The 13,493-nt window shown below is 35.3% G+C and overlaps 1 protein-coding gene across 1 annotated transcript in view; it reads right to left on the bottom strand.

The window, feature by feature from the left end:
- The window catches only part of PCSK5 (proprotein convertase subtilisin/kexin type 5), a gene marked incomplete at its 5' end in the record, with an annotated part of 282,220 nt that overhangs the window by 66,880 nt on the left and 201,847 nt on the right, over positions 1-13,493 (bottom strand). Inside the window, one exon of the mRNA XM_084236534.1 lies at positions 2,367-2,470. Within this exon, the coding sequence (XP_084092660.1) occupies positions 2,367-2,470 (104 nt within the window). The remainder of the gene's footprint in view (positions 1-2,366; positions 2,471-13,493) is intronic.

Genomic DNA, 13,493 nt, shown 5'->3' with positions numbered 1-13,493 from the left:
AAGAGCGAGAGCACCCGTGGTTACAGGCTTCTGTTTGCAGGCAACTTCTGTTTTCTCCTGTCTAAGGAGAAATGTTTGGCCATGTGCTCCTGCTAAGCTAAGCCTGCAAAAGCCAACTGACCTAATTTAAAATATGAACTCTTGCTGAGCTCTCATTGCATGAATTTCTTCCAAGCATTTGCTATTTTTTGTTCATTCAGTTCTTATTTCATAAAAAGTTAGCCCATCTTTCTCCAGGACTAGTGACCTGCATTCTCATCTTCCTCAAAACACATCGTTTGTCCTGCTAGTCTCTGCCTTAATCACTATTATTTGTGGGGCACTAGGGAAGGCATGGTAATGCTTAGAGGAGGAAAGAAATAAGTCCTTTTTTTAAAAAAAAAATTCTTATTATTATGATCATGTTTAGATGAAATATGGGGCTTGCCATCAACGAAATTACAAAACCATTCCACTGGGAGTCCAGACCATTCAGAGTAATTCATCTATGAAAAAGTGAACTTTAATTGTTACTCTTGGCAGCAATCTAAGAGAAGAGTGAAATATTATACTAAATATTGCCACGTGCAATAGTAAAATGCTATTTCTTTCTTGCCAGAAGCAGAGTGCAGCCCCCTTCAGTTTAGGGTTTGGATCTATTGATGGTCTCTAAATCCTCTATACCCCACTCTCCAAAACCAACAGGAGTTTTCAAAAGACTACATTTTTTTTTTTTTATTAGAACCATTTGCTCATTTTAAGTTGCCAAAAAGGAATAAGTAAAACTAAGACTTTTATTTGGGTTAAAGTTGATTCCTCAGTTTCATGGAGGTCAATGTACAATGTAGCCTGTGAACCTTCCATTAAAAAGTTGATTGCAGTGTTGAATCAGCCAAGGTTATGTTTTGGCCCCTTCCTTACCCCTTCCTAGCCCCCATCCCCCAGTTGTGGATTTACGTGGTAGGAGCAGAATGCATAGGGAAGCTAATCAAAATGAAACACACATATAAAAAATAATATCCTGATTTTCTAGAACCACTGAAATTTCAAGTATTTTTGATGCTAGCTAGGCATCAGAAAATAGGACCCAGGCAGGTATTTACAAATCTTTAGATTAAAAGTTCACTGAACACTACAGCATTCTATAGTTTACAAGCTTAGAAAGGTGTTGACAATATTCAAAAGCAGAAGGATATTCTTCTCCTAAAAATGGAGAGATCTGCAGTGAAGATCAATCAAATAACTATCACATATGCCATTGGTTACCTGCAACATTTATAAGTATTGGCTAAGAATTATATTAGAATAAGTCACTTGCAAATAGTTTTAAAAGTACACATTTATGGCATGAATACACGTTGATGGCATGAATATCTGCATACACTGGGTATAATCCACGAAGGATATGTTAAAATAATATGAAAGATATTATATGGAGACAATATTATTTAACTTCTAAGATGTTTAAGTTGGGGACATTAGGATTCAGAAAAATTCAATGACTTGTCCAGGATTTTTCAGTATGTTAACAGTGCTCTAAGGACCAGAACTTCAATTCCTATGCTATGGAATACTGGTTTTCATCCACAGGGACATATAATGATAATAGGATTGGGGGGTAATATTTAAGTCTTCAGATAAGATCAAAAGTAATTTCTGTTGTAAATTAGTGGATTAAAATGTAGGGCCTCTGAAATGTCAGTGAATATATTAAACTATAGAACATCTTATATAATTATATAATTCTCTTTATTAAAACATGTTACCTAAGACAACAAACAAAATGGCCACTGCTAATAAAATAGTTTGCAGGAACTATAATCTGATCAGCCCTGGGAAAAACAGTCAGCACTTACTATATACTGTGTATAATTGTGTAACACTGCACATTATATAACTCCATAAGAATTTTTAGTTTCTATAAAGTAACCTGAGTTATACCTGTTTTTCTATCTGTGGAAGTTTTAAGACAAAAATTAGAATACCCTAGCCACTAACAGCACTGCACTTAAGTAAGATATACCAGTTATTATTTAATTGTAAGTAATCTCTATAGAAGGCCAGAAATTTAAAATACAGGTGTAAATATCACTCAGATATAATGATAGCAAACAATAAACTAATTTGGAATCCCATAGGTCTTCTATACTTGGAACTTGGTTGATCTTTTAAGACATTGACCTATGATGCAAAGTCAAGGAAATTAGTCTTAGGTGTGGTGTCTTAATTAAAAAAATTCTGCCTTTTATTTACTCAGAGATGAAGTTCTTCCTGGGTCAGCACAAAATTGCAAGTTTCTTTTGAGGGGTTCTATTTCCTGCTCTCATTGAAAAAGGGGGAAAAATAAAAATATTTTGCCTGTGACAGAATATGAAAGAAGTTCTCACCCTTAAAACCAGCAGCATTGGTTTTCCAGTCATTAGCGTTCAAATGTCCTGCACGGGAAGTCCTGACAATAACATGCTGCACGTCTCGCCAGGTCAGAAACGGACTGGGGAAAGACAAGGTAAGAATCATTGTACCAAAAAAAAAAAAAGATGGGGGAGCAGAGAGTCACAAGCAAATTAAAAAAGCGAAAGCAAGATGGCAAAGTATTAAAAACAAAAGGTCAGCAATTTGGGTTTGGAGAGACAAATGCCAAATGTCACTCTTTTCTCCGAGTGGAGATGTGACATTAATTTGCAAGAGGCAGAAAATGTTACCTTAAATTGGAGAAATAATGTGATATTAGTCAGTCGTGTAACTTTGCTTTTAAAAGGGTGAGGATTTCCAGTTGCTCAAGAAAATGGATGCCAATTCTGCCCATTGTAAAAGCTTGCATCATCATCATCAGAAAATCACAATAAGCTAAAATAAAAACTGAAGGCCTCTAGAACATTCCTTATTCAGGTGGATAGTCAGGCAATTGATTTGCAATTTAATAAAGAACTTGGCAATGTTTAGCATTCTGCATGTGTGTGTGGGAGATGGAAAAAGTCTCATCTGAAACCAACTCCCTATTTTCCACGTTCGTAGAGGAAGAGAAAATAGTACAGAGCCCAAGGGGAAATATTCTTATTTTGCAATAAGGATTCATAATATTAGATTAATGGATACCTATTTCTTGTGGCTTCTATCACTAAGTACACAAAGAAAATATTGAACAGGAGACACTTTCTTTGGAGAAGTTCAATGCTAACCATAAATATACAGAAAACAAATCCAAATACATAATCATCGACTTTTGTTCTCTTTCAAAGAATATGTATAAACCAGTAAGCACTAGATTCAGTGTAGGCATGAAATTCTACTTATTCAATTTAGTTTCAAAATACGACCATCTTTTCCTAAACTAGGAAATAAGGCAATTATACAACTTATGCAGTTATATGTTAGTTTCTTGTCACCACCTTCACTTTATAAAAATATTGTAAAGGATGGGTCAGAGCATGGGGTATGAGAGACAGAGAGGCTTGCTGCCTTCTTTGAGGTATGTCAAGGACATGAGGTCGATTCTGTGGCTGACTAGGCACTGGCGTCAGCCAGGCAGAGAGACACCCTGGTACCTTAATTTTAGCTAGCTTTCACTGATATAACAGCACGCGATTCACTTTATATTACATTTCCCCATCACCCTCACCAAACACATGTTCTTGAAGGTGACCTTCTAATGACACAGAGCTCAGGGATCAGATTCTGGCTTCAGTTTCTACCTACCTATTTGAAATTAATGTCTCAAAATCTCAGTTTCTCCATGGAGAATGTGAACGCTTATAATCTCCTTTACTTTGAACTTGAATTATTGAATCAAAGTAATGACAAGCACCTAACTTACTTCCTGGTGTATCATAAGCCATTAATAAGTGGTGGATAGTATAATATTTTACTGAATTAGATGCCTCAGCTTCTATTTGATGTTTTGAAAATGAAGGGGATATGGAGAGAAAAAAGCACTATGAGTTCTGATGCTTTTTTGTTGTGCCCTCAAATTTAAAAATAAATGGTGAGATATTTACTATTTTCAAAGTTTTTCAATCATGGCAAGATTGGAGCCAGAGTATTTTGTAAAGATGCATTAACAAAAGAATTTAGACCAAGGAAATGAAAAGCTAACCATGTCTTTTAAAAACGTGAGAGTAAGGAAAATAGAATTGCTTTTGTTTGTTTTGATACAACACTCCCTAGGAACCAAATTTAGAACTTGACAAGATTAAAAACTGAAGAAAGGGAGGGAGGTTGTGTGATGGATAGATAGCAGGAGGCAGGAAAGTTCTGCTTCTAAAACAGGTAGCATTATTTGATCCTTTGCTGAATAATATTGAACAACATGATAATTCAATAGACTCAGTGCACTCTAGTCAGAAAAAACAGAGAGTCAATCAAGACATCGTGCTCAATGCTAGTCAGAACATAAGAAGTTCCAGCGCTGTCTGAGACTTGATAATCATCTTTCTCTTTCCCAGTATAACTATGGGGGTGAAGGCAAGAGCAATAAGAGAAAAGCAGAATCCTCTCAGATGACATACATATTTTTATTTTTCATCAGAAAAAGCCAAGATACTTAAAAGTACACCTGGATTTAATGAATGTGTCTAAAACATTCACGTTTTACATCTTACCTTTAGGGGAAAAAAAAGTAACAGGTTTCAGTTTTCCATGTTACCTATTACCAGGGCAAGATTTCTTTAGAAATATTAGGCACAAGGTTCAGACAGCTGGGAGGCTATTTTCCTAGTGACCTTTAGCACTAAAAGTTCAGTAATAATAGCAGACACTAGTGGACATTTATCTCGCACTTTGTATTCAGTCAGATCTGGAAACCTTCTGCATTCAAGTCCGTCTGATGAAATAAGTTACTTGCTCTCTTGCTGAGTTGCAAAAAAACTAGCTCTTCTTGGAGTGTTTGTAATTAGAGTGAAGAAATTAGCTTCAGGAAATTGAAACTACATGTGGACAGGAGGCATTTGGATAATTTTACTCTGACATATGATAAAGCATAGCTTCAGGAATGATTTAATTTCCACATTTCCTGAATTTCTGCAAAATAAAGTGAGGAAACTAATAGGGAAACCAATGTATTTTGTATCAGTGGTATTACTAGCTGTGGGAGGGTAACTAATTAGCTCAGGAAACACAGAAGTTACTTTGCTGGTATCCCAAGAGGAATTTTCTTTATGGGGAATTCTGATTCACATTTTATGACCTGTTTATATTTATGCTTACAGAGATGATGTAGAAGTGAAGTTGTCAAACTATCAAACATCTGGTGAAAGACAGACACAGTGAAAGCCGAGAAGGGAAGGTTGAGCATCCTATGCCCAGGAGTCCACAGTTCACAAGGGTAATGTAGGAACCCCTAAACCTTAACCCTCTGCCACTTACCCTGGACCTATACTCCACTAGTCTGTGAAAACTGAGACCCCTCTCACCTCCAAAATCAGGAAAACTGAGTACTCAGAGCTTTGGCACAAGCAATATTTGTGAGGCAAAAATCCTAACTGAACTGGAGGTAAAGAGCAGTTAACTTGACTCAGTCACCACTGATCTCGTAAGTCTAAAGGAGTGGTGTCACATACTCCTAAAATTGACAATTCTCCTTAAATAACAACATAAACTAAAAGGCTAACATTTGTAACATGTAGGCATTTTACATTTTATCTACCCTTGATTTTTCAAAGCAATAAAATATGCTTTTCTGGGGAGTGCTATCTATATGTGTGATCATTTTCTCTTAGGAAGTTTTGCTGCCTTTAATGAGCTCATGATAATAACCAATATGTAGTTAAGCATTTGACCAAAGTCAAGTACTGCAAGGTGTACAAGCATCATTGTTGCGTAATCTGAAAAAAAAAAAAAATCATGGGCTGTATTTTTATTCCCATTTCATAGATGACAAAACGGAGGCTCTGAGTGACACATAACAACTCAGAACACAAACAGGTAGTTTGGAGTGGAACTACCATTCAAACCGGCTGCACTGTGCTGCAAGGCATAAACTGTTAATCACTACTAAATGACCCTTTAGATGGACCCACAAAATTTTGGGTTGAAATGGACACATATACCTTATTTTTTCAGGTAGATTTTTTCCAACAAATAGATGAGGAAGCCAAAGGTGATGTGTCATGTCCTCACAGTCATATAGCTTTGTACACACACGATCTCTCAAGTCAGTTAGATGATTTTGTCTACCACAGAATTCACAGGAGACTCTCAAGTCTTAATTGATTTTCAGGTCTCAAGGGCCTAACTTGTGCACACTCTATCAAAACTAAACTAAAAAATATCGAGTTAGAAAAAGCACATTATTTTAAATATTATTATGTGTTTTTAATCCCCTTGTTTTTATTCTGTGCTTTGTTACATAGTTGAAGTCATTGACATAGATGTATATTTTATCTTTAGCATTCACAAAATACTGTCATAATTTCTTCACAGCACTAGAAATCTTTGTGATTTTTATTATGTGCACAATATTCTATCTAGTGGATAAATAATTCACTTCAACACATTTTTAATATTAAATATTTAGGTTGCTTTTACTTAAAAATTTTTAATTGTATTAGGCTTCATCATATTACTACACTATTTCATAACACTCTATTTATGAGCTTGTTCTCCTGGTCTGATGTGCTCATGCTGTGATGGGCTTACCACCTGTTAGGTAATTCTTCAGTCAGGGAACCTCAGCTGAACTTCATCCCAAGCATGTCTAGTTTGCAGCTGCAGAAGCAGGCTGACTCATGACACTGTCACTACCTGGTTTCTGCATTACATATTTGTTCTGAATGGTTCAAGTATTTAATGTCCCAAGAATAGGTTGAGAAGAAGTAGGACATATCCCAAGAGAGACATTTTGTGTAGTGCTTCTTGTTGGACTTCTAGGTGCAACAACTAGCACTTAAAAACACACACACACACACACACAACTTCCCTTACCAAGAGTTTTCCTTGATAATTTTGCACATATGTAAACATTCAAAATAAATCTGAAATTGGTGGTTCCTCAAGATAAGGATCAATTTTGAATTCTGAGTGAGTGACTCACATATATTTATTAAAAGGAAAATAGGGGCCTCCCTGGTGGCGTAAGGGGTAAGTGTCAGCACCATGAAGCTATCTGCAGCCACGGCTACATGAGTTTGATCCCTGGCCAGGGAGCTAACCCACATGGCACAGCAGACCTCTCCTGTCTCACCCACTGCTCCCCTCAGCAGTGCATTTCAATCAATCCACCTGTTCTGCTCCCTACTTTGTCTCTGGTGAATCACCTCACCCCTACTCCACACACCTCTGGCCTACACCCCAGTTCTTTTATGCATAAAAAAATCAATCTTTAAAAAAATAGAAAAGGAAAATAGAAGTTTCTACCCAGCACCCCAGATGGATAGATCATTATGGGCTGCTAATGGGCAACTGATAAAAGGGACAAAAGATTTATATCTTATTACATTAAGAGAATTTATCAACAAGAAAGACCCAACAGTAAGTCCAAATAGTGAAAATGGTTTCCCAAATAGGGCAATCTTCTTTAAACCTGAGTGATTTCTCTAATACAATACGACCCACATGTGTGGGGAAAACTGTGCCATGATCAGCAGTCATCCACACATCTAACAACCTAAACAATGGACAAAAGATTCAAGACAAAACCTACCCACTTTAATGTGCCCTTCCTTCTTTTTAATGTTTCTTAAAGTTGTGTAACATAAAAATGGGAACAAGTAGACAGAAAATTAATGTCATTGAACAGATGCTAAAGAAGTCAGCAATTATGGGAAAGGATTCCTTGTGAACTGGAACAACCAAGATGAGACCCAAAGTGTTTAAAGCCTGCTGAGACTGGTAAACTCATGACTCCACTGTAGACAGCGCATGCCAATGATGATTCAAGAACAAACTCATTGCTCTGACCATTCAACAAAGGAAACCGATCTTTTGCCAGGCAATGAAGACCCCAAAAGAATCATCAGCTTGTCAGTTCCACTGTGAGCAGGAGTGTATGGCTAATGGCAGTGCATGTGTTTTGTTTTGCGTCGTGTTCTACATGAATTCAAAAGTTCTGGGTTGAAATTTGGGTTGTAGTAAGAGCAAACACAGTTAATACTGCCAGATTTAGGAATGTGACTTGTATTGGTATCCTCTGGACAACTGCTTATGATCCATTCACATCTCAACCAAAGCAGAAAAGATAAAAGAGAAAATCCGTTCCCAGCCATCTAAATCAAATTTTTATTATACTCTCTTATGAGTATAGTCTAAGCCAAATGTAGAGAAACTGGGTCTCTAAACACATTTAAGATTGCACCTACTTCACAATGAAAAATTCTGTCATTTAAACTTAAGTGTCTTCTTTATAAATCCTGGCTTATCGGCAGGATTTTCATTACAACTAAAAGACATCAATTAAGTTTTCTGCACACTTACAAACAAGTGGTATTTGTATGGAAGCTCAATAATTATATCATTGAAATAATTTGCCACGTAAATTCTTACAGCATAATATTTGATGCATGCTTAGATAGAGATAACCCAGTTGGGATCACATGCTTTGAACCAATGCACAATAATGGAACTTTCCACCAGCTCTCCTTGCACACTTAATCCCCTCAAACAATTGAGACTATACCCCAAGACTATAAATTCTGGCCATTCTAAAGGTCTTTCTCTCTCTTTATTCAACCCACAATCTTAAATCTAAATCTGACCCTCATTTTTGTCTGAGCTTTTAAATTTTTTGAAGTAAATAAAACATGACAGTATGAGAGCTTCCTCCCTTACGCTTATCCCAGCCAAACTGTGAGAAACTAAAAGTTTGGGATAGAAGCTGGAGGACACTGCTCATTCTCCCTTTTTCCCTCATTCTGGAAGTTGTCTAGGACATGGCATGAATAAATGCACTTCTAAGCTAACTGACTTGGTCTTGCAGGAAAACACCTCATTACATCTATTTATTACCTAAATTTGTTTTTGAAATAATAGTAAACATAACCTCTAGTCACTTGAGAGACTGTAAACTGCTTTATAGCCAAGAAGATGTGTGGTAAATCATGACCAGCTCCTAATAGTTCTATAACACTGGACAATTTACTGAGCTTCTCTGGGACTCAAGTTTTCTCAGCTGAAATGTGGAGACAATAGCACACTGTAGGGTGGCTGGAAGAAGGTGGGGTAATGAATATAAAGGACCTGACACACAATAGGCTTCCAAACACAACAGGTATCATGATTTACTGATATCAAGCAACCTACTATTCCCAAAGCTCTCAGAAGGACCCCTTTCCAAATTTACACTAGCATTTGATGACTCTTCATTTAATTAATCTGTTTTCTTCAATATTCCTGGATTCAATAGTCTGTTTCTTAGCTTTTGTAGCAGATTAACAAAACAGCATTTCAACACCTTAGCATATTTCTGCTTAGGGATAATAATGCTACTAGGATCTGTTGAAAAGATCTGGTTTTTAATATCATTGAATGGCGTAGGTGGCAAGCTGACTGGGAGTGGAAGGGATTGTTTGTATTCTTTGAGATTGCAACAAATCTGCTCTCTATTTGTAGGAAGATCTCCCTGCTGGATGTGATATTGTAAAGGATGGTAAAATGTTCTTTGATATCAGAGTGCTTTATAGTTCCAAATGTTAGAATGAAGACCACAAGCATACTGATTCACTTAACTGAACTGTCAGAATGAAGTGTTTTTGAAACTTTTCTACACAGTTCAGGGATTCGCAGAGTTCTCACCTCAAAAGCCAACAGTTGAGCCTTGGACAGACAACCAAATAGTTGGTTGCATCTCTGTTATTACTGTTATCCTAAATTGCTTTACAACATTTTTCTATTATTTTTTCTAAGTAAATAATTAAAATGAAACAAAGAATTAAAATGATTCTTTCTACACATTTACTAAGGAAGCACATTTTTAAACAAGGATTTTCAATGATCGGCCATAATTATAAACTTGAAAGAAAATCACTAGGCATTTAGATTCAGGAATTTTTAGTAAATGTCATTCTGTCTATTTTAGAAACTCCTGGTTTATAATATCAGCTTCCACTGTCTTATTATTAGACATAAATAGTAACAAAAATATTTTTTAATTGTATACCGTGCACACACATTTAGCGGAAAAGATCAACTAAGATTAACAAACCTCTATTAAAAGAATTATGGAGGTAGTGACTGGAATGAGAAATTTTTTTCACCTCCCCAAACTTTAGATTAAGAAAACAAAGATGGTTTGTTACCTAAAGGAGGGTAAAGATATAAAAAGGTAACAACATTTAGATCTGTTTCCCTTCTGTCTCTTAAAGATGTAAGATATTCATGGGCTAAAAATGTCAGCACAAAATTCTCTACTAAACAAATATTCTTTTCTTTATTGTCAACCCTGTTCGGGTGTAACTCTGATATCTTTATGGTCCCTTTTTTCAGTTTCAACTCCCAGAAACTACAGCAGGAAACAGGATAAATTTAACACAAACACCCCATGAGGTAGACAACATTATTATTCTTTTTTTTTTTACAGATGTGGAAAACTAAAGTTTAGAAAGGTTAATATCTTTCTCAAGGTCATATAGTAAGAAGCAGAGCAGAGACCTGAAGTTAGGTCTTTCTGACTTCAGGGTCCAAGCTCTTAAGCACCCTGGTAGACTTGGCCAGCAATCAAAACACATTTAATTAAAAATGTCCCAGATAGGCTGACAGGAGTCAATATGTTACAGGAAATAGTAAGAGCTGCATTTTTCTAGATTCATCTTAAAATAAATATATATATTTATATATTTTCATTACAAAGAAACAATATCCTAAATGCTGTTATTCAGTTATTAATAATTTAAAAAGTAAAATAAAACAGGATTTCTGTATTAAGATTTTCTCTTAAAGCTAATTTCAAGAGACAATGGAAGGAAATGAACCCAAAAATTTTATGCTAAGTTTTTTGTCCTTCCTGAATAAATGCAGAAGTGACATGTTTACAGGACTAAGAAAGTTTACCAACCTCTCTCTCTACAAACACATTTTCTGAAAACCAAATTAAAACAAAAACAATCTAAAGATCCATTTCAGTTGATGAATAAAATTAAAGTGGACATTAGGAACTCTAGAAGGTGTAGATGTTACAAAAGACCTACTGATGGCTTTAAAAGAAATGAAACAGTAATGACTTAATGATTATTTTAAAATAATTCTTGGAGAAGAAAAGAAAAATAGTGGTAAGAAATAGATCAACTAAATAATTTTGTTGCATAAATCTAGATTATGTATTAAAGATGGAGAAATGCGTATAAGTAGAAGGAGTAAACATATCCAAGTTTGTTTTTTGTTTTTTGTTTTTTTTTTTGGTGGGACCCTCGCCGGTGGTTGGGGAATGAACCAGCGCTGCAGAGGCTGCTGGCAGCCTCACGCCCAGCGCTCAACCGCTGCGCCACCAGGGGAGGCCCAACATATCCAAGTTTTTATGACACGAAATCAAAGTATATAAATTTCTTTATAAGAGATATTTAAGATATCAGGGCCTCCCCGGTGGCGCAGCGGTAGAGCGCTGGGTTGCGAAACTGCCCGCCGCCTCTGTGGCGCCGGTTCGATCCCCGGCTGCTCCCCCGCCACCGGAGGAGGGTCCCACATGGCGTGCAGACCTCTCCTGCCGCCCGCTGCTCCCCTCAGCAGTGTACTTCGGTCCTTCTGCCTGCTCTGCTCCCCGCTCTGGCTCTGGTGAATTCTCTCACCCTCCGGCGCTTCTGACTGTACCCAGTGCATGTATAAACAAAACAAACAAACAAATAAATAATAAAAAAAAAACATGCCTTAAAAAAAAAAAAAAAGAGATATTTAAGATATCAGTTTTATTTATTTAAAAATACTTAAAAGTGAAATATCCAAATTGAAAACAAGAATGGGGATATATTTTTCCACACATATTCACACAAAATAAACATGGAAAGATTTGTTACTTGCATTGCAAACTAGCTTCATTATAACATTTTGGACAAAAAAACCTTAAAAAGGATGAACTACAATTCATCTTAAAGATAAGGTACTGCCTATACTAAATATTAGGCAACAAGAATGTATGGATCAAATATTTTAAGAAAAAAGTAAGTAACTGATAGGAACACACTAGTGCTCAGATAATCTGATGCATTTATTTCAGGAGAAAGAGATAGAGGACTATTTACAGTATTACTTAAGGATATGTCCTATAGAGAGTGTTTTTTTCCTTAGGAATTTATGGATAAAGAATGTTGAAAGAAAGATTGAATAGATATTGGGCCAAAGGAAATCTCAACAACTGTCTTAAGGAATAACAATATTTCACTAGAATGGTTATTTTTATCTGCTCTTACTATCTCATCAGAATTCAGTGTAGAAAAATTCAAAAATAAATCTCAGTAGTGACAAAGTTTATTAACCACTTAACAGTACTATTCTCCATTGTCATTCTATTAAAGCAAAAGCCAAAACATCATTAGAAATTAGTAGCAACTAGTGAAAGCTATGTATAGAGGTAAATTTGCATCTTTAAATATTGGTATTAATGTAAAAGGAAGAACAAATAAGCCATGATTTCTTTGTTCATAAAAGAACAGTGATCCTAAGGAGGATATCAAGAAATTAAAGAATTTAAGAAAAACAAAGGAAAAATAGCACTATTAATCAACAAATCCCAGGACTGACCCTTTGTGAAAAAAGCAAAAACATCTAATAAAGAAAACACTAATAAGATATATCCTAAATATTAAGCCAGTCATAAAAACCTAAGAGATTTTTACAATACTAGGTTATCTTTGTCTAATCTATGACTATATAGATATAACAATTATATATATAATGATTATACACAATTATATTACACATTCATGTAACTATATGTACTAATTGGCTAATACATTTGACAAACTTATGAAATTGACATTGTTTTGGAGACTATAAATGAAAAGAATGAATTAAAAAATAGTATTAAAGAATCCCCACTCTAAAGAAGGCTTTTAGGGCCAGGTGGTTTCATTGAAAGATTCATTGACAATATCTTAAGTGTCTTCAGAGAAAAGGTGAAAATTTTCTTCATTTTGTGAATTTAATTTCACTTGATTACAACATTGACAAAGATGGAGGCCAGTTTCAAGGTCAAACCAATTATAGGTTCATAAGCCTGACTCTTCATTTACTACCTGTGCTATCTTATATATGAGGAATAAATGAAATAAACTATAAAGAATAAGTTAAAAGACACTTTATCTGCCATAAGTATACAATGTTAATGAGCTGCTATAACATAATACAGGAACACACACAGTATTCAGTAAAAGAAACTATAAATCTCATTTAGGAAAATAAACACAAAGGCATAAAATAAAATATTCTAAAGCTAAACCAACTGCATATTAAAGAATAAATTTATTTCCTGAATTTAAGCATAAAATATTAAGACATCTATTATTATTATAAATCACATCAACAATTCTAAGAAACTAAATGTTAATCTGAACAGGTAATGCAAAAAAACCCAAATCCCATTTCTAACAAAAACCTTT

This window comes from Talpa europaea (genome assembly GCF_964194135.1).
Source record: "Talpa europaea genome assembly, chromosome: 7".
In the NCBI taxonomy this organism is placed as follows: domain Eukaryota; kingdom Metazoa; phylum Chordata; class Mammalia; order Eulipotyphla; family Talpidae; genus Talpa; species Talpa europaea.
The sequence above is the reverse complement of the archived record's forward strand: the minus strand, read 5'-3'. Positions and strand labels throughout refer to the sequence as shown.